Raw genomic sequence first — 21,209 nt, 5'->3', positions numbered from 1 at the left:
AAGAAAGCACAGAATCCTGTGTTATTATAAATAAGCCTGTTACTAAATTTATGTTTCGGAGAGTTTATTTTTTTCTATAAAAAGAGGAATTATAAAACTTCCCAGCAAACTGTTACCACATCTTATTGTTGGAAAAAATTTAAGGGATGTTTGTTTTGTTTTTTTGTTTTTTTAGTGATTCACAGATGCATTCACAGCTGGTAGGACACCTGGAAATCACAATGATCTTTATTTTATGCAACACCAAGGCACAGTATTGAATTCCATCACGAGAAGAAGAAGCAATCTAATGAGCAGGAAGCGTGTTTTAATTAACTGAATATTATGTAATTCTCAACCATGAGCAACTGTTCAGCAACCAAAAATAAAAAGGCTGCTTCCAGCGTTCGGGGAAGCTTACATGGTTTGTTGTCTGCGAGCACCACTTTCCCAGGAACCACAGTCCTTCCTAATTATGGGTGGAGTAAGGTCTGGGCGAATTTGGATGCGAGCTTTTATTTTCTCGGAGCTCTTTGCGCTGAGGGGTCCAGAGGAAATGGTTCACAAACATTGCCGAGACCCCGTTCCTGTTGTCCGAATTGTTCCCGGCTCTAAGTTCCTCCCTTCAGAGTTGAATTATTTTCCCTTCACTCTCTCTGGTCAAGGTGTTGCTTCCCATTTTCAGGATTTAGTCTTCTTAGGTTCTGATCTCAAAACTTGCTTGTGAGAGTGGAATGAAAGCCCACTTACACAAGATATAAATAAGCCCTCACTTAAGGGGATAAAGGACCTTTTATCCTAGGAACCCCCCTCACCTCCCCGCCCCCGGCCACCACCACCAGCAGCTGCCTTCCTTAATTTTCTAATCAATTTCTGCCTCTCTCTCATTAATTAGAAAGTCATAGACACTAAACATAAAGAGTCTGGAACATTCACTAAGGCCCGCAGGAACGGAGGCTCCCTGTGAAAAGACACTTATTCTGTTAGGATCTTTACATGTATTACTTCATTTAATCCTTCTACAGCCCTATGAAATATGTACATTATTAACCCCCCTTTGCAGATAAGGAAATGGAGGACCGGAAAGGCTAAGCAAATATTTTTACTCTAAGAAAGAAACGAGCTTTTATGAGAAGTGGAGATAAGCAAAGCAGAGAGTGATTTAGGTCCTGTCTTCCAAACACCCTTGCAAATAAACTGTTTCGAGATTCACAGCATATTAATATTCATGCAGTTTCTCCCTTCTGTGCTGGAAATGGAAGCAATCATTTAGCAAGAATGGGAAGCATTTCGTTCCTAAAAACAAGAGAATGAATGCCTGAAGAGACCCTCTTCATCTGCCTGGATATTATTTCCCCAAACCCAAACATCACACCAAAACAACCTTTTCTATCCCTGAAATGCTCCTACCATTTAATTGAGTAACAGGTTTTTTTTAAAAATTTAAGAAGGTGAATGCGTTTGTACTTTCATGCTTCTTTATGGATAAATAACTCGTTTCAACCGCTACCACACTGAGACTTGTTTAAGGAGGGGAGAGGCAGAGATGCCTGGTACGTGCTCACGTTTATCACCCTGGAGGGCACAGCAAAAGCCTGTTTCCCAGGTACACGCCGCTGGTTCCACTGCTCACACACCTGTGGCACGCCCTGACCAAGCAAGCTTTATTATAGTTCGAGGAATTCACGTCATTAACTGGGGAGCGATTTCATTCAGGGCATTGAAGGATGAACGGTTTCCTTACAGGGGCAACAACAGCGAATAAAAAGACAACACAGAAGGCCTCGCGGGCCCAGCTGAAGCAGCACACGAATGTAAAAGGTGGAGTTCTGACCACCAGCAGCCGTTCAATACCAACCTTAAACGCCAGCGTGAACAGAGAGAGCGTGTCCAGAGTCGTGAGGCACACCTCCGTGGCGATGTTGGCTTCAAGTAACGACTGGTGAAGCACGTCTGCGTCCGAGTGGCAGTAGCCTGCGTGAATTACAGCACAAGGTCACTGCGGGGGCTGCACAGAGCAGCGCGGCTGGCGGGATGGTGCAGTCAGTCAACTTTTGATTATTTATAGAAGGCTTACTTTTTGGGGGGGGGTAGTGGGGGGGCTGGTAGTTAATAATGTTTGCATTCAATTATAAGTCTTTTTCAACTCCAGAAGGGAAGTAATAGCAGCAAGCATCTACTGTGTGCTTGCTATATGCCAGCCATAATTCTATGAACTTTACATGTATTACTTCATGTAATCCTTCTACAGCCCTGTGAAATAGGTACATTATTAAACCCCCTTTGCAGATAAGGAAAATGGAAGACCGGAAAGGCTAAACAACTTGTCTTAAGTCACACAGTTAGTAAACAGTGGAGCCAGGAAGGCACCTGGACCGGACTCCATCAATCTAGCCACTTGGCTGAGCTGACGGACGGTGAGAGCGGTGAGGGAGGTGGAGATGTCCAAAGCTTCCCACACAGACAGAGGCAGGGCACAGCACAGGGGGTAAGAAGATGAGCCGGGCTGCTGGTCCCTGAGTCCAGCTTGGCCACCTGCTAGCTGTGTGACCTTGGGCAAGTCATTTGACCTCTTTATCCTCATCTGTAGAATGGGGATAATAACAGTATATATCTCAGAGGCTGTGGTGAGTATTAAATTCGTTAATATTTGTGAAGCTCTGAAAACAGTGCCGGGCACAGAGTGAATGCTATGTAAGCGTTAAGTCAATAATGTAAAGAGCTGTGTTATCAGCTAGAACCATGATTAATAATCAAGAGTTGACTGTACTACTAATAGAATTCTACTTGCTTTAATAAAAAGCACAAAAGCCAGTGTGTCTGAAAAGAAATGTTTAAGAAAAGGAAAGAACTTGAAGAATCATAATTTAAGTACAAACTGATATCTTCTTATGTGGCTGTAAAATCAATTTAGTACCAATAAAAAATGGAGGTTGACATACAATTTGAGATATTAAATTATGAATGGTATGCATTAGCAGAAAATACAGAGATGCAAAGATGTTACAGTATTGATCTAGATTACAAGGAAAGATGGCAATATAATAAAACATCATGTAATGTCTTTCTCCAAGGAGCAAAAACAAATCAACACTTACTTTGTAGGTAATTTTCTTAATACTCCAGAGAGGAGGACATTTTGTACATGGATCAGGAAAATGAAGTACAGAAAACTTACAGAATTCTCTTGAGGCCAGAAGTGGGGGAGAAACAGAAGCTACACTGCAAATTCCTTATGGAGGTCACTGTATCATACTACACATTACGAGGGTAAAATAGGTAACTAGCATGATGTTATTCTGACTTTAATAAATGTCAGCTACAGGATAATTTTTAAAAGGTACAGAAAATAAGCTTTTCAAAAGATGATAAGAATACTACTGTGTGCTTTCATCCGATTCTGCTTGGCTTTTAAAAGGTGGTTGCAGTGCTGTGTTTGTGGACTGCCTTATTTTCACACTGCGGCACAGTCCATGTGCCCTTAGTGACCCCATGTAACACACCTGGCACCAGGCTAGTTCTGGTTCTTTTTATTTCTGCATTTTGGGTAAGAAATCTCCCAGAGACAAGGAAGATGGCTATTTTGGGGACTAATATGTATGGTACTGCCTTCGTAAGCCAAAGCTTGCCCTCATTCAGTGAGGTTTGTTTGGAAAGATTCAGAGACAATGAAAGAGGAAAACAGAATGATCACAAACCGGGGCAAGAAGGAGCAAAAAAATTACACTTTTTATTAGACCAACCAAAACTATCACACAGCCCAGAAGGACCCTTTACTGAGGGCTGCCATTTACCCCAGATTAAGTTTTAGAGTCTGGGTTAATCTATAACAAGAAACTTGCTTTGGTGATTATTTTCATTCTTTCTCTGCATGGAATTGTCTTTTTTCTTTCTTTCTTTTTTTTTTGGAGGTAGATATAATATTAAATCCTACAGATAAGTAGCAATCACGCTAAAGGTAACTGGCACTTTGCCAAATGGATGTATTCTCCAAAATGCATTGGGAAGTTACAAATCTTTTGTAAAAGTCATCATTTTTAAATTTAAATGTTTAATTGAATTTATTGGTGTCCTTTCTCTTTCCAGATAACACTGGCTAAGGGTATCCAGGTGATGATTATAGATGAGGTAGCCTACACACTTGAAGAGTCCCCACAGAATTTACCTAATTTTGAAAATGCTGGCAAATGTGCAAAATTACATTTCCAAATCAAAGAAACATCTCAGAACCCAGGAAATGTGACTTTATAGTATTTTATTTGCTATCTCGAGTATAGACATTTAAAGTATCCAGCCCATTTCACCTATTTTTAAATATATATTGTCCATGCTTAGACTTTTGAAAAATACTAATTTTACTTCAGAGAATATGCATTCTCTGCATTTTTCATATTAATTTAATACTCTGTGTAAAAAAGAAATTTAATGATCACGTATTCATTTTCCTATTCTCAATTCATAAATATCAAAGAATTTGGGGGTAAGATGAGTTCTCATATGATCGGGTGCTCACCCTGTCTCTGTTTTCACACCTGCCCACACTGGCTAATGGGCATTTCAGGTAGAAAATGCTTTCCCATGTTGACCTGAAATCTAAACTCTGCAACTAAATCCAGTGATCTAAAACTCTTACGCTGAATTACAGGAAATACAGGTTTTCTTCAAGCATTTCTACGGCTTGGCTGCTCTTTCCCACCCCAGTGGGGAATATGAATTAGCATGCAAGTTAATTTATATATTCCTCGAATACTGTAGAACATCAAAATAAATACAAAGTTTATTTCTATTATTTCTGCAAATGTATCTCTTATTTGCAAACATGTTTCACATCGTTTCTCCCTCATTACCTGGTTTATATAAAATATTCTACATACAGCCATCACTCTCAACTTGTTACTTGGCACAAATCTCTTCTACTGACACACAGTGAGTGCACGTTACAGTAAACCAGTCAATGTCTTAATGATGTAAACATTTACCTTTCATGTACCTGGGCAATGACCCAAACAACAAGCCTCTATCCTTTGAATGTTTTTAAAAGTTAAAAGTATTGTCCACGAGGGGGTTTTCCATTTTCATTATATTCTCTTAGAATCCGAGAGTAAAGTTAAGTCCCGGCTAGAGTGACATGTGTAGTGCCTATGATGTCTTTTCTTATGTTCTAGTGATGGGTGATGGGAAGGTATAACTTGACCCCATTGGATTAAGTTTCTACAGTCCTCTGCTGCTCCCTGCTGGTCATGCTGAGGGCTGACAAAACCTTTTCTAACAGGACAGAAGAGAAAATAATAAATACAAGTGTAGAGGGGACTCTTCCTGTTTTAATTCTTCTCTAAAATAAATTCATTTTATACTCTGGCATCCTAGAAAATATCTCACATATTATATATACTTCATATTAATTGGCCCAACAGAAAGTACTGTATTCATTGTTAAATAAGATTTTTTTTAAGAGGCATATATGGCTATAAATTTCCCATAAAATGTCTAGGTATAGATGTAAACAATCATGTGTGTGCATATACATATACATGATCACACACATACACATGCATACATATAGTACCTACTCCCTTCTCTGTGGTTTTTGGCTGACTTAGTGATTTGAATCTCAAAAAACTAGAAAGGGAAGGGCGAAAGCCACCCAAATACATATAATCAGAATTAGAGCTATAATGAAGACTGAGACCCAGGGGAAGATGCAAGGACTATGAGACATCCACTTGGGAATGAGCAGGAATTGTAGGAACACAGGCAAAAGGTAAGAGAATCGCTACACGCTGTGTATTGGGAAGGCAGAAGAAGAAGAAACTGATTGAGGATTAATGTCACTGAAAACGGACTAAAGAAAAAACTCCAGGATGAAGAAGAAAGGCAAGAAGGCCAGGCCCTCTGTGGGCAGCAGGAAGACAGAACGGAGATCAACTGTGTTAACAATGTGGTTTCTGGCAGCAGAACCCAGCCAGCTGTCTCTCTCCTCCAGTTCAAGCCACTACCCCAAAGTCCATTCGTAGTGGGAGGAGCTGCTGCACATCTTAGCGGATTAGTTATTCGCCTGTTGACCTCTTATTTTTGTTTGTTTTCTGTGTTTCCTAAATGATTATCTCTGGAGGTGGGGCCTTTGTCTGCTTATGATTCTTTTTAAGACATGTGTTAACGGTTAAATATTTATGTCAACTGACAGGGAGGCAGTCCCTGTGTTATACATGGTCGGGGCTAAGGCAGTGGAGCAGGTCCTGCAGCTTAGTGGAACTTTAATTTCTGTTTGTTAACTAGGAAATGAAGACCGAACATGACAAAGCTCCCTGTTTTGTTTGTTTCAATCCCTTGTCTGCAGAGCTAGGGAAGCCCGAACAGGCACGATGTTGGACCGTCAAGGACGGTAGCTGTAGCCGTGTCACTGATGCACTCTCGACAGGTCAGTCAGAACGCAGCTACCAATACAGTATGTGGCAGACACAATCCCGATTTAAATTCAGCCTAGACTTTTATAAAGAGAGACAGTGCCCATTACACTTAATGTGGCCAGGGGAGGAAGAATGGGAAGCTGCTGTATTTTGATTTCAGCTTTCTTACTTCCACCTATAGCTGATCCTGGAACAATACGGGTTTGAACTGCATGGATCCACTTATAGGAAGATTTTTTTCCCCAATAAGCACTGTAAATGCATTTGCTCTTTCTTACGATTCTCTTAATAACATTATTTTCTCTAGATAACTGACCGTAAGAATACAGCATATACTATATAAAATACGTGTTAATGAACGGTTTGTGTTACCGATAAGGCTCCCAGTCAACCATAGGCTATTAGTAGTTAACTTTGGGCGGAGTCAAAAGTTATACGAGGATTTTTGACAGTGAGGGTGATTGTGCTCCTGGCTCCCATGTTGTTCAAGGGTCGGCTGTATTTTCAATGTAATGTGATGGGAATATTGTCTTTACTCCTGGCCTACAGTAAGAGAGAGGCATGGAAGTCACAGTGAATGGAGCTCCTATGATTAGAAATGATGAGGAGATATTAATAACCATGTATTAAAGACGTTACTTACAATGAGCACAAACATGGTCCAGAATGAACAATAACTAGCTATGTCATGCTTGGAGAAAAGATGGAACAATTCAGAGAACACGCCACTAATGGAAACAGTATTTATCATAAATGGTCACGTTAGTTTTCAAAGTGCTGCATGGTTGATCTCTTTTAGGTTTTCTGCTTTGAGAAACCCTTAAGAAGATGAAACACTTAAATTTTAGGAACAGCACATCCCCTCTGGTGACGGAAGAAAGTAAAAAATAGGGGCCCACGTTTTGGCAGAGTCTCTACTGTGCAGTTAGAAAGCACCAAAGTTAGGAAGGCAAGATGAACAGAAGGTCTCGATTGGCAAGTGAAGCAGCCTTTGGAAAGCAGACTTCAACCTGATTAAATCTTACCATTGTCTACAGAAATTCCAAGCACACTTGATATCTTTCTCACACTGAAAACACAGAAAAAGTCACTTTGTTATTGGCTTTTCCACACCCTCACAAATTGATTCACCGGCTTTATGGTTTCACAGCAGTTAAACATACATTCTAAGCTGGAATGTCAGAATGTGGACGCTGATCAATTACATGCGTGGGATCAGGGCGAACAACATCTGTCCCAGATGTTCTCAGACATTGCGGGGGGGAGGGGCGAAGGGGGAGATCAATGATAAATTGGTGACAGGCAATGAATCCGAATATTAAATTAAAAATATCATAGAATGTTTGGCTATTGAACCTGCCAGATTTTGTTTTAAAAACACAACCAGAGAGGTTGGGGCCAAGGGGCTAGCTCTTTTAGGTCTGGTGTCGTAGTTGACCGTGGTCCACATTGTGTCATTCTCCTCCGAGGAAGGGAACTGCGCCTTGAGCTCTTCATCCTACTTGCTCTGAGCTGGAAGAAAAGTCAGGTTGGTGATGTGGTGTGTGGTGTGGCCTGGGGCTCTCCCCTCTGAGCTGTCACATGAGATGGCTGGCTGTTACGATGGTATGTCATGGGACTTACTGTGGTTAAAAGTGAGAGAGTTATCCAGGCTGCCCAGCTGCTGCAATCTGGCATGCATCATTCCTGTTCTGTTATGGGAAACAGGCAATGTCTGAGACTTTCGATCATGAACTATGGGTCCCAACCCTTCCTGGTTCCTGCAACATGAGTGAAATGGGATAGAAGCAAAAGTTAGACTTGTTACACTGCAGAGAGACCGGGAGCGTTAGTGAGGCGAGGACACAGCGGAGAGCAGACGGGCCACACGAGAACCAAGCACAGAGAGCTGGTCTGTGAGCCAGAGACACACAGAGCTCACAGCAAAGCACCAATGACGACGGAGAAGCGAAAACCAAGCCAAAGCAGAGAACTTTTCAGTTTTAGAAAGTACTTTAGAGATGCTACTTAAAAAGAAAAAAATGGAGCCCAGCCGGTATGGCTCAGTGGTTGAGCATCGACCCATGCAGCAAGAGGTCATGGGTTTGATTCCCAGTAGGGGGCGTACAGGAGGCAGATGACTGATGATGTTTCTCTCTCATTGATGTTTCTATCTCTCTCTCCCTCTCCCTTCCTGTCTCTCTAAAAAATCAATTAAAAAAACATTAAAAATATTTTTTAAAAAGAAAAAAATTGAGCACCAGTCAACATGGTGCTAAAGTTAGTGTTCTGACAACTGCCAAAACACCACAAATCTTTTTAAATTATATGTGCTATTAAAGAGCAAAAAACTTTTAAAAATTAAAATAATGCATTGGAAGAAACAGAGAACAAACATGCAATGGGAAGGATTATATGAAGCAGTTTTAACACCTTTATTCTTACCCAGGCAGGAAGGAGAAGAGCCACACACTTTGTTAAACTTGTCAGCAGTCAAGTAAAGAAAATAGAAAAGTGATCTGGGTTAGCAATCAAACAGCTAAATTCCTGTCGTGTACCACCACCAGAGCAGAAGAAAAATGAGACCAGTGCTGGAATGACGCCTGTCCCCATCCCTTAGCCAGCCGTCTCCCTCATTGTGTTATCGTGTGGAGTAGAACAGGGCATGCATGGGATCTCATCGGGCAGCATGCTGCTGGGTGATTTCAAGGTGACACAATGAGAAGGCGCAGTACTCATTAAACCAGACCACCGTGAACAGCAAACACTGATGACGTTTCAATCACCGCTCAGAATCGTTTTCCCATGCAGAGACCGTGGTGATTTTCTACAAAGCATGGTGTGTCTTTCCACAGAGCACGTGACAAAGCACCCCCCCCGCCCCCCCAGCCCTCCACTATCCCCTGCTCATCCATTTTTAAGGTGGTCAAAAGATGCATACTTTTATATGCAAGTATATACAAGGTACTTATGAAGTTGGAGGATTTCCTTTTAAAAAATCAAATGTGTAGTCACTGAAAAATAAGTTAACGGTTTCACAAAACCCAATTTTAAAATATTTTGTTGGGGCAGAAAAATGTCAGCTTCCCACATTCACCACGTTCAGCTCTGAGGCATGTTATTCTATTTTGCACATTTTCCTAATGTCATCTCGTGACGTAGGTCACAGTGAGTGCAGGAAGGGTGGGAAGCTTGCCTGGTTCAGTGCCTTTTTGTTACAAATACACTGCCCACCTCCACGGGACAAAGTCAAGGGGGATATACTGTATGTGGATACCTTGTGTATACTTGCATTTGGTACTCAAAATCTCCAATGTAAAAATTACTGTTATGATAAAAATAAAAGAATTAAGATTAGAAAACTTTAAGTGCCAACCTATTTCTATTAAAAATAGAAAATATTAATAGGAAGAAAGCATAAAATATTCTCTCTAAATTTGGCCTTTTTAAAAGAAAACATATACTTTTACTTAACATAAAACGTAATTCTGAAAATTTCTCAAATATCCCAAGAGAAGAACAACATTCACATAAAAAGCAAAATTTTCATGCAGACAGAAAACATATTAAAAATCTCTTATTTCATTACTACTAAACAAAATTATAGGTAAGAGAAAATAACTCAATTACAACTAAATTTTAAAGATTTTCTTAAAACAAATGTTTACTGATAATTAAACTATTAAAAACAATAGCATTAGAAAAAGATGGTATTTAGACCAGGACCCGTAAGAACACACAGCATGGAGTGAAACACAGACACACTGAATGGCTACCGGGCAGGGGTAAGAGCTTGGTAACAACAAGACGTGCTCCGGGAAATACCTCCCAAGAAGGAGCTGCCTGGGTACCCGTCAGCCATGAGTTTCTAGCTCTCCCCAAACTCAGTGCAGAACCAAGCGTTTATTGTGGGACAGGGCAGTGTGGGTTTGTGATACTCCACACAGGGTTCTGGTTGGGTAAAAACAAAAGGCGCGGGTAGCTTACTTAGAAGTAGAGGAGAAAAGGCTCAATTTTAGTTTTTGTGCAAGTCCAAACACATTTGAGATGGACTGAAAACATTCTCTCATTAAGGAAAAAGGAATGTGGTTAGATGAGAAATTAGTGTCTTTGAAGTTGGAAGACGGAATGGTTAAAAAAAAACAAAACAACCTTTGAAAGTAAAACAGGGAAGGAGAAATAATCGGGGAAGGAGAAAAGAGCCAGAAGACACCTCAAGCGGAAGTGGGAGAGGAGAAAAAGAAGACAGAGGAACAGGACGTGAGGGAGAACTTGGAAGCAAGGCTAGAAGTGTAGCAACAGGCCACAAAGGCGGATCTTTCCAAGAGATATGCATGAGAAAACGGAACAGAAGGAATGTAGGCGAAAGATGCAAACAGATTTTATGGCAGCAGTCCAAAGACCTGCCAACTGCCTTCATGGCTGTTTATGAGAATCCCAACTGCCAATCACCACAGATGACAATTCCCACACATGCAGATCCAAGGAATACAGAAAATGACATAATACTTGAAACGGAAACCCCCACAGTACCTGGCTATGTATCGCTTCCCCATGTACTGGAACTGGTGCAAGCAGACCCTGCAGACAGGATGAAAGGTTATCAGGGAAACACGAAGATGAAATTATTTTCAATGCATTGGTTTATTTAAGCCCATCAACAATAACACATTCAATAAATTCTTACTAGCCCAGTGGTTGGCAAACTGCGGCTCGGCAAACCACGGCTCACGAGCCACATGCGGCTCTTTGGCCCCTTCAGTGTGGCTCTTCCACAAAATACCAGCTCTTCCAGAAAATACCAACTTCGGCACATGGGCCACGAAGTTTTAATCGCACTGAACGTGCGTGTCTGCACATGGTATTTTGTGGAAGAGCCACACTGAAGGGGCCAAAGAGCCGCATGTGGCTCGCAAACCGTGGTTTGCTGACCACGGTACGAGCCTCTTAACTTCAGCTTGTCAGAAATTCTCTGGAAGGCCCCTCTAAACCAAGATAAAATTTCTAACCTGCAACGGAGGCCCCATATTATGCTGCTGCCAGAATTGTGGTGGGCGCTGAAAGCCACACAGAAGAAAGGCTTAGGACCCATAGGACTGTCCATCCGCTCAGGGTTCAGATGTGGACCCAGGCAGTGTGCCTTAGAAACCACCATGGAAACTGTATGCCCTACTGCACTGCTCTGAGTTGCTTATCCGTGCTCATTCAAATCTATGTAAGGAGCTCTCTCTTTTGGCTTAAGTAAATAGACTGGCCCCTTACAGACATCATCTTTTGTTTTGTTTTAATATACCCACAATATTGATTTTTAAAAAAGCATAAAATTAATAAGAGGCAGTTAAAATAATGTCCAGTAAGTTCTTCTGATGCTGAATTCCGTCTCACCAAGTGACAACTCCCACCTTTAATCATCAGAGAGAAGTCATGGGACTATGAACCAAACGCACAAAGCTCAGAGCACCATAGTGAGTTTGTGCAAATTCATTTGGCCATGAATCAGGACCCCACTAACAAACATAAAACTACTTATCGTTATGATTTACCCAATGGTTATGAATAATGACAGTACTGCAGGAATAATTTTTTACTGCAGAAGCAGTAATGTGTTTGACCGTGGGTGTTGCCTGAGACCCTGCTGAGGTCTTATGGAGTTTACTCTATATGCAAATTTTTCAAAAATCCAAAAAGTTCTGAATTTGGAAAATCATCTGGCCCCAGCAGTTTTGGATAATGGATTGTGGATTCGTGTAATGATCTTAAAGAAAACCAGAAACTTAAACTAAAGAGAAAAAATGAGATAACATATGTAATATGTAAGATTTTACTTATCATACATTTAAAAATTATAGCAATTTTTCTATCTCAGTTTCTGCATCTATTTGAGATAGGTTAGGCTCAACTTAATGCAGCATCCACCCAACTCAGCTAATCCATTTTCTATTATTTTATTAAAATGGCTTGTACTCAAGAGTACTAGTAGTTATCTCTTATAACAACCTCATGTCTAATAATTTAAGGTTGGTCACTGACCACTGAGTCATGAGCTCCTGAGAGCAGGTGCTGGGATCAGATCCAGGAGAAATAGCTTAAGAGTATGGATATGAATATCTGCGTTCCTGGTTCAGCTACACAGTGTTCTTCACACCTCTTCACTGGCCAGGAAAAATCAAGAGGCAATTAACAAAACAAAGCTACTCACTCAGATATTGTGAAAAAGTCCATCAGTTCAGATGTTGAAGCCTTGTTCCAATACGTAAACAAAGCATCTAGAAAGTAAACATTTATCATGTCAGAGTCATGATGCGCATTCTGTACATTATGAGGTGGGAGGAGATCTCAGGAGGCCTCCAAACCCTGCCCCCTTTTACAGCTAATCAGAGGACGAACCACAGTGACCCACCTGGATAACACATACCACCGGCTTATTCAATCTAAAGAAGCTATGTTTGAACCTTGAAGTTTAATTTCTCTGTACATCATCTAGTGCTATCCTATATAATAAAAGCCCAATATGATAAGTGTCTGGTTGTCTGGTTCCACCAATCAAGCATAATATGCTAATGATACGCTAAGGCTGCTCAACCGTTGCGGTGATGTGCACTGACCAACAAGGGGCAGACAGTTGACTGGTCGACCAGTCGCTATGATGTGCCACCAGGGGGCAGACACTCTGACCAGTAGGTTAGCTTGCTGCTGGGGTCTAGCCAATGGGGACTGAGGGAGCCAGGCGGGACATGCCCTGGAGCCCTGCTATGGTCCCTCCTCGGCCCCAATTGTGCACTGGTGGGGTCCCTTGCCCTGGCCTGTGCCCTCTCACAATCCGGGACCCCTCGGGGGATTTCAGAAAGCCGGTTTCAGCCCAACAGTGGAACGACCGGTCGCTATGATGTGCACTGACCACCGGGGAGGCGGGGGCGGAGAGGGGGGAGAGGCGAGGGTCAGATGCTCAATGCAGGAGCTGCCCCCTGGTGGTCCGTGTGCTCCCACAGGGGGACTGCCACTCAGCCAGAAGCCAGGCTCACAGCTGCCGAGTGCAGCAGTGGTGGCAGGAGCCTTTCAGTCAGACATGCCTCGAGAGCTCCTGGACTGGGAGAGGGCACAGGTCAGACTGAGGGACACCCCCACCCCCACCCCCCAAGTGCACGAATTTGTGCATCGGGCCTACACACACACACGGAAGCATGCATAGTATACTACACACACTGTTTTGCCCTTTGAGTTTTAATTCAACAATATGGCCTAGATCTATCTCAATGTTCCAGGAGAAATAGCTTAAGAGTATGGATATGAATATCTGCGTTCCTGGTTCAGCTACACAGTGTTCTTCACACCTCTTCACTGGCCAGGAAAAATCAAGAGGCAATTAACAAAACAAAGCTACTCACTCAGATATTGTGAAAAAGTCCATCAGTTCAGATGTTGAAGCCTTGTTCCAATACGTAAACAAAGCATCTAGAAAGTAAACATTTATCATGTCAGAGTCATGATGCGCATTCTGTACATTATGAGGTGGGAGGAGATCTCAGGAGGCCTCCAAACCCTGCCCCCTTTTACAGCTAATCAGAGGACGAACCACAGTGACCCACCTGGATAACACATACCACCGGCTTATTCAATCTAAAGAAGCTATGTTTGAACCTTGAAGTTTAATATCTTTGTACATCATCTAGTGCTAGCCTATATAATAAAAGCCCAATATGATAAGTGTCTGGTTGTCTGGTTCCACCAATCAAGCATAATATGCTAATGATACGCTAAGGCTGCTCAACCGTTGCGGTGATGTGCACTGACCAACAGCTATTATGAATTGTGCTTGAACACACATCTTTTGCATGGGTCTTTGCACACCTGTCCACCTACGTCTACAGGACAAATTCTTAGACGTGAAATAGCTCTGTCAAATGGTATGTGCATTTTCAACTTCCACAGATACTGCTAAATAGACCTCCAAACAAGCAGTGCCTGCTTCCCCACACAATGCTACACTATACTCTTGATAAAGAACCCACACTTACTCTTCATTGAGACCATCTGTTTATTGTAATTAAAGCAAATTCTACAAATTTATTTGCAGGAAGTATGTTCTGTGTATGACCCTTAACCATTTAGCACACTCCACAGACTGTTATCATTGGATGGTTAAATATTTTTACATTCTTATAGTATTTTACATTGAGGTTCAGAAACAGGTGAAGAGATTTCTCTCTGAGACATTGATTTGGGAGCCTGAGGTTGAGTGAGAAGGTGGCTGTAGAGATGCCGATGGCGCAGGAAGATGCATGGCCGTGGACTGTTCCTCTGCATTGCCAGGAACAGTGACATACGGGGAAGCCAGGGGATATAGACTGAGAATCTGTTATGTGTGGGCGCTGTGCTAGGTGGTCTCATGATGTCACATACAGTATACCATCAAATTCTCACCACAGGGGCAGAGAGTGCCAATTTACAGAGAAGCTAATGAAGGCTCAGGGAAGTTAAGTTATTCTCTAATTTAGTACACCTGATTTTAAAAGCCGTATTTGGCCTATTGGGCCAGTGACAAGGGTGGGTCAGGGAGCTTCCATTTTTCAGGGGTTTTGAGTTTAGATTCCAGAGTGACAGGCTCTGGTTATTTGAACCTGGTCATCCTGGTGTTGTGAGAACCCAGAAAGCCAACTGAACGCTGGTGGGCCTCTCCAGGTCAACGTGCAGACATGTGTGGCCGGTCAGTGGCCAGGCTACTGGCTGAGAAGAGAGGGAAGAGCAAGCCAAGCTCCATGAAGAAGGGAGGAGGCACAAGAAGGCACGGAGCGTGAGGGCCCAGCATGTGGAAGGTCCTCGTTAAGTGTGGAATAAAGGAAAGAATAGACACAAGAGTTACACAATCGATTTTGATTGTCTGTCTGGTCAACTATGCTGAAGACTATTTCTCCCCTACCCCACTCCATACACAAAAATCCATTCTTGGTAGCTAAGCTTTAAATGTGAAAATTTAAGTAATAGAGCTTTTAAAGAAAATATAGGAGAATATCTTCATGATCCTAGAGATAGTTGAAGATTTCTGAAACATGACACACAAAAAACTCTAATTATAAAGGAAAGAAATGAATAGCTTCAGGTAATTTAAAAAATACTATAAAACTCTTTTGAAGAGGTTGTTGTATCTTCAAATCTGTGCATGGCCTTCCAAAGGGCTGACTTTAAAGGATAACTTTCACTTGGATGCAAAATTTCTGGTATTTGTCTTTAAAAAGCAGTTATGTTATAAACCATATTTATTATTTGAAACTTAAAATATTTTTAAAAATCTTTCAACATAGAAAAAATAGGATCATTTCTGGCTAAAAGTCACTACCATAATAGAAAGTTTAGAACTTTTGACTTAATGAAAAGAATTTCAACTTTATAACCCAAATATCAGAATAAGTGCCCAGTGCTCTTGCATTTGGTCATCAAAGAAAATCTTGTTTGTTCTTTTTTTAACTAGTTATTTAAAGGTAACAAACTGACAGAAGAATGAAATAATCCAGTCCTGAAGCACTTTAAGGACACGTATGCTGTTCCTAACATCTGAGTTGTAAGATCAGGCTGTATTGCTGCTAAAATGGAAGCCTGATATAAAAGGAACACCCTGGCCGTTGTGGCTTAGTTGTTAGAGCATCAGCCCACAGACCTAGGAGTCTCAGGGCTGATTCCTGGTCAAGGGCATGTGCCTGGATTTTGGATTTGCTCCCTGCCTCTGAAGGGGCACGTGCGCGAGGCAACCAATCAATGTATCTCTCTCACATCAGTGTTCCTCTCTCTCTCTCTCTCTCTCTCTCTCTCTCTCTCTCTCTCTCTCTCCTCCCTTCCTCCTCTCCGCTCTCTCTGAAGAGCAATGGAAAAAAGATCCTCAGGAGAGGATATTTCAATAACACGATTTGCTTCCGGTAAAGCCAGCAATGTCGCACACTCTAAATGGAAGAGATGCTGAGGTTCCCCAACACTGTATTTTCTAATTCAAGAAACAGACTAATCAAGTTGTGCAAGTTGCCAGTATGTTTGTTTAAACAATGACATTTAAAACAAAATCAAAAAGCTGCTTTGCTTCTCTGCAGCTGCCTCCTTTAGTTAAGATGGTAGGTCTAAGTTCAACATAAATGTATAAAATAGTCCCATTCACATTTTAGGACTCATTCTCTAGAATAAAATAATAAAAATACTTTTCCAAATTAAGACTTCTATTTCTACTCCATTTAGAAAATCAACATGTATTTCAAACAAGGAGGAAAATTGTTTTAAATCCTTATATCCTTTCAACCAATTATAATCTTTAAAAAGTAACCCAAACACCAAAACAAGGAAAGTAAAGCAGATATCTCCATTTTTACCTACCATCAGACATGCTTTTCAAGATGTAGAGGAAACACATCAGTAGGCTCTTAATCTCAGACTGGTCCAGTTTGTCACAGCGAACCATGGTGTTCCCCAAAGTGCCACTCTGTTGGTGCTAAAGAAAGGAAATACGGGTGGGTTTTTCTCCTTCAACAGCAGGTAACACAAAATCAGCTTCACTTTTCTACCTTGGAAGAGAAAGGTTCTTAGAGTTGAGCCCAATCATTCCGACTGGAAGGTAGAGATAATTTGTCAACACACATCAGGCGCCTTCCCCGAATACACACAAGTGCTGCTCCACACACGCTCTGGCTCGTCTCCTGAGCACACTCTCCTAAGGGACAAGCCAGAGGCGCCAGCCTTTCCCACTGGATGACCATCGTTGCGTTACCAGCTTAGTTCTGAAATGTTGCTCTGTTTTTCTGTCACTCTTTTTCCTTCGCAGGAATGATGATTCAGACGACACTGCAGAACCAACCACATCCTCAGGAAAACGTCCGTGGCTGAGACAGCAGAGGTCTATGGTGCTGCTGAGTGCCAGCCATAAAAGCCTGGGGCTGAGTTGCTGCCATTCAGTTACCTCAGGGGGCACCCTTGGGGAAGACCAGGGGCAGGTGCCCGACAGGAAAAACTGGGGTCACCTCAGCACAGCACTGCCAAAGACCCTAAGCTGATGAGGTCACGCCATCATCAGCTTAGCTCAACACCGCAAACACCAGAAAACTCAGGATGCAGGGCGAGGGCAGTTTTGCCACTAGACAGCAGGTTCACAAGTTCAAAGGGTTCACATAAAAAAAACAAACAAAAAAAAAACCCAAGAATCGCATCTCATGATAAAAACACAGAAGATTCAAAAATCCTCAAAGTTACATTTCCAACTGAAGTCAGGGAAATTTTTTTGCCAAATACCAAAGCAGAAAGATCAGTGAAAAAACTCTCTCTCATTCAAGGTATTAGTGGGCAATTGAAAAAAAATATGATAAATAGGTCTAATTCATAACATCCATGAATATTTGTAGTCAAGGAAGAAATATGGGAGCTGTTAGTGGCAAAACCGGGGTGCAGATGCATCACCTGGCCCACCCACTTCCTCAGAGCCGCTGGGAGGACTCCGCACTTCCTGCGGCGGGAGGGAAGGTGCCGCAGGCAAGGTTTCCTCGGGCAGAGGCGGGATGGTGAGAAGGGAGAAGTCCATAGTGGCTCGGTGTTTCCTGGCTGACTGGCCGCTCTCCTCCTCCTCCTCCTCCTCCTCCTGGCCAGCGCTGCGTAGGACGCAGGCGGAGTGCCTCCTGAGCAGCTTCTCCCTCTACACGCGAAGGCATGTCAGGGTCAAGGGAGAAGTTCGACAGGTCATGACACACCCCACACTGCGATGCACACACCTCTACACACAGCCGTTACGGACAGCCATGTCAATGCCAGCCACGGAAACGTGTGATGAGATGACAAACCCGGTGCCGGGGAAGGATGTGTCCCATGTTCTGAGAGCTAGGAATACATCCCTAAATGTTCACCTGTTTATTCAACGTACATGTGCTTGCCTATACCTTGAAATAAATTAGGACAACAGTGGCCAAGTGAGATCAACCTGTCACGGTCTCACGTTTAAATCCAAGCTTTATCTATTCCCACAAAGTCCCAAATAGTCTGAGCCTTCATCATTTCAAGACAGAAGGTTTAATATAAGGAAGATCTGTTGGGCTGAGGTTGGGCAGTGTGAAAAAGTGATTTGAAATGAAGCCTTACCCTGGAATCACCTGTATGGTCAATTAATCTTTTCTGGAGCTGGCTTTGGAACCAATGCCCGTGTGTATGGACAGCTGTGTTATAAATGGTGTTCTCCGGCATACAGACCTCAGGGGTTCTAAATGAGTGGCATTCTGATTTCCCTAGTTTCCAACCTGCCAGAACCACTTGCCAAATTGTAAACACTGCCCGAATCTGGTATTCTGGAAACAGGAAGCAGGGGGTTCCAGGGAATGGGCCCCATTCTTAGTTACTACTTAGTTCAAAGGTTTTTGTGGTTTTGTTTTAAAGGTCACACAATGAACACTAGAACATGAAATATGTTTACTTTGGGCTAAATCTATTTGTTATAAGAAACACATTATCTGAAAAGAAATTACCTTATCCAGGGAATTGCTCTTCTCAATATTCCTTTCTGGAAAGCTGTTCCCTGAATCGGTGCTAATGAGGGATCCTCTCGAATCAGCATTTTTCACACTGTTGATGTTTGGAGTCGAAGTTGTATATGGAGAAGCTAAATGAGAATTAAGCCAAGAACAAAGTTTAGGTGAGACAGAACAAAGTACAGATAAGCACTAAACAAAGAAAAATTACTTTTATGGCACTTATTTTTTTTCTGTTAGGCATTGGGCCCAAGAGTTGCAGTCAATCACCTATTAAGTAGATAAAAACTAACTTTAATCAGAAACATTCAGCCATAGCTACCAATTCACTTATGAGAAACCACCTCTGATGGCGAAGACTAAAGGAGCACATACTGTTTCAGAATGGGAGAGAATGAAGACTTTTAAAAATATTTAAAAGATAAAACCACCTACAACTATCAAATAAAAAAAATTAAATCATGCAACACACCCACCGTGTTCAAACTGTGTGCTGAGGTGCCCTAGAAAACTTAGAGGGGTGTCCTGGGATAGTTCACATTTTCAAGGAAAACACAACGATACCTGACATCTGTCGGAAACTGTAGTTTCAGCATTAGATCATGCTACATTCTTTTCGATGATGTCATATATTTGTGAAGCGGGGTATTTTTGGCGGCTGCTATGATAAAAAGCAAGTACTGGGCAAAAATCAATGTGGAACAAAATGAGGAGGGCTATGAGCGACCTGATTCAAAACTGGAGAAGCTGGGCAGTGCCCAACAGACACACACATCCCATTAGTAAGAGTTGTGGTTATTAAAAATAATACAAATGGTTTTCTTTAAATTTATGGGTATTTTTTTTCAAATGCCTACTATGCTGTTAGCATATAAGTACTTAGGTTACTTGGTTCTAAGTACTTAATAAACAGTACTTAGGTATTTCTTTTGGCCTAAGGACTCCATGAAAAGTACTGTGACAATATGAGTGATGTGAACTGAGGATTTGTGGGAAGCTCTGCAATAAATAGTGACAAGCAGACAGGAAATCTAACTTGGACATAAAATTCGTGACATCTGATAAAAACAGCATTTGAAGGCAGAAATCAGCACCCACCACGATGCTGTGCAATTTTTCAATGTGACTGATTGACTTCCTGCTTAGATAAGATGTGCGTAAATCACATAATTAAAACTGACTCTGAGACTCGTACATCCTGTGCTGAACCAAAACGCACGCCTCCTTCGGAAAGGCCTGGCTGGCTGTGCAGGGGCACGAGGAGCCTTTTGGCACCACTCTAGCAAACTGTAAGCACGGTCTCCCATGCCCAAGCTGAGGATGCCTCTACCTGGTACCTCACAATGGGCTGGCCATTTCAGGTTTCAGCATGCAAACTAGCTGCCATGAACTAAGACACTTCTAAATTAATCCCTCTCCCGACCTAACACTCGGGTTTATCCACCACCATCCCTGAAACCAATTCAGTGTATTAAAACCAAGAAAAGAAGAGCCAGAGGAATTAAAAGATGTAAGTGAAGGATGGAACATGTGAACCCCTGGCCACAGGCGGCTCCCCAGAATAGAAACGATATGACTGATTGTCACAAGGAGCAGGTGAAAACCCTATGAAAAAACTATGAGCCTTTTTCTATAGTGAGAGAGAAAAGAAACACACATTATGACCAAATTATAATTATAGTCCTCCTGATATACTTGGGCTTCATATATAATGTAGAACACAGAACTCGGGAGAAAAAGGTCCCTCAGTAAAATTAGGTCCTAAATTCTCAGAGTTTTAGGCTCAATTCCAGAACTACCGTCCTAATCTGAGGAAAACAGATGGAAATGCAATAAATCAAAATCAACATGCTTAGTAGAATTATGTTCCTATATGTTATGCGTGTGTGTTTATACTTTATATCCTGGCCTAGTGCATAACTTTCAAAAATCTTACACAACATGTAAGTAAAATAAAAAGAGGTGTAGTCCACCTCTCTCCCTCTATACAGACATCCCAGGGCAACACTGAGTAGGTGATAAAAGGAACCCTGAGCCTAAGAAGCTGTGCCTTTAAAATCTCAGAGAGTCTGTATCCAGCAATAAATCAGTTTTAGAATTTTCATGCAACATGTTTCAAAGACATCAACAAATACTGCTGAAGGAGCATTCTCAATATTCATGGAAACAGGACTTCTTCTAAATGGAAAAGTAAGGAGAAAGTCTGTTCTTAAAGGATAGGCACTAGATCTAAAGTTAACTGCAAATTCCTTGATGACTAAAAGAAGAGCTGCTAAAGCTACCAGAAAACAACTGGTAAACCCAGTTCATAGGTGGGGCTTCCCTGAAAGGCATTCCTTGGGAACAAGAATTTAAATCTTTA

At 41.8% G+C, this 21,209-nt stretch overlaps 1 protein-coding gene across 1 annotated transcript in view; it reads right to left on the bottom strand.

Moving 5' to 3' along the window:
- Window positions 1-21,209, bottom strand: part of DOCK9 (dedicator of cytokinesis 9) — a 176,683-nt gene that overhangs the window by 37,089 nt on the left and 118,385 nt on the right. The window contains exons 31-36 of the mRNA XM_015557496.1: window positions 18,845-18,978; window positions 16,719-16,833; window positions 13,751-13,817; window positions 10,899-10,946; window positions 8,010-8,077; window positions 1,838-1,953 (exon numbers count right to left, since the gene is read on the bottom strand). Of these exons, the coding sequence (XP_015412982.1) occupies window positions 1,838-1,953; window positions 8,010-8,077; window positions 10,899-10,946; window positions 13,751-13,817; window positions 16,719-16,833; window positions 18,845-18,978 (548 nt within the window). The remainder of the gene's footprint in view (window positions 1-1,837; window positions 1,954-8,009; window positions 8,078-10,898; window positions 10,947-13,750; window positions 13,818-16,718; window positions 16,834-18,844; window positions 18,979-21,209) is intronic.

The sequence above is a fragment of the Myotis davidii genome, unplaced genomic scaffold (assembly GCF_000327345.1).
Source record: "Myotis davidii unplaced genomic scaffold, ASM32734v1 scaffold133, whole genome shotgun sequence".
Lineage (NCBI taxonomy): Eukaryota > Metazoa > Chordata > Mammalia > Chiroptera > Vespertilionidae > Myotis > Myotis davidii.
This window is presented reverse-complemented; position numbering and strand designations above follow the sequence as displayed.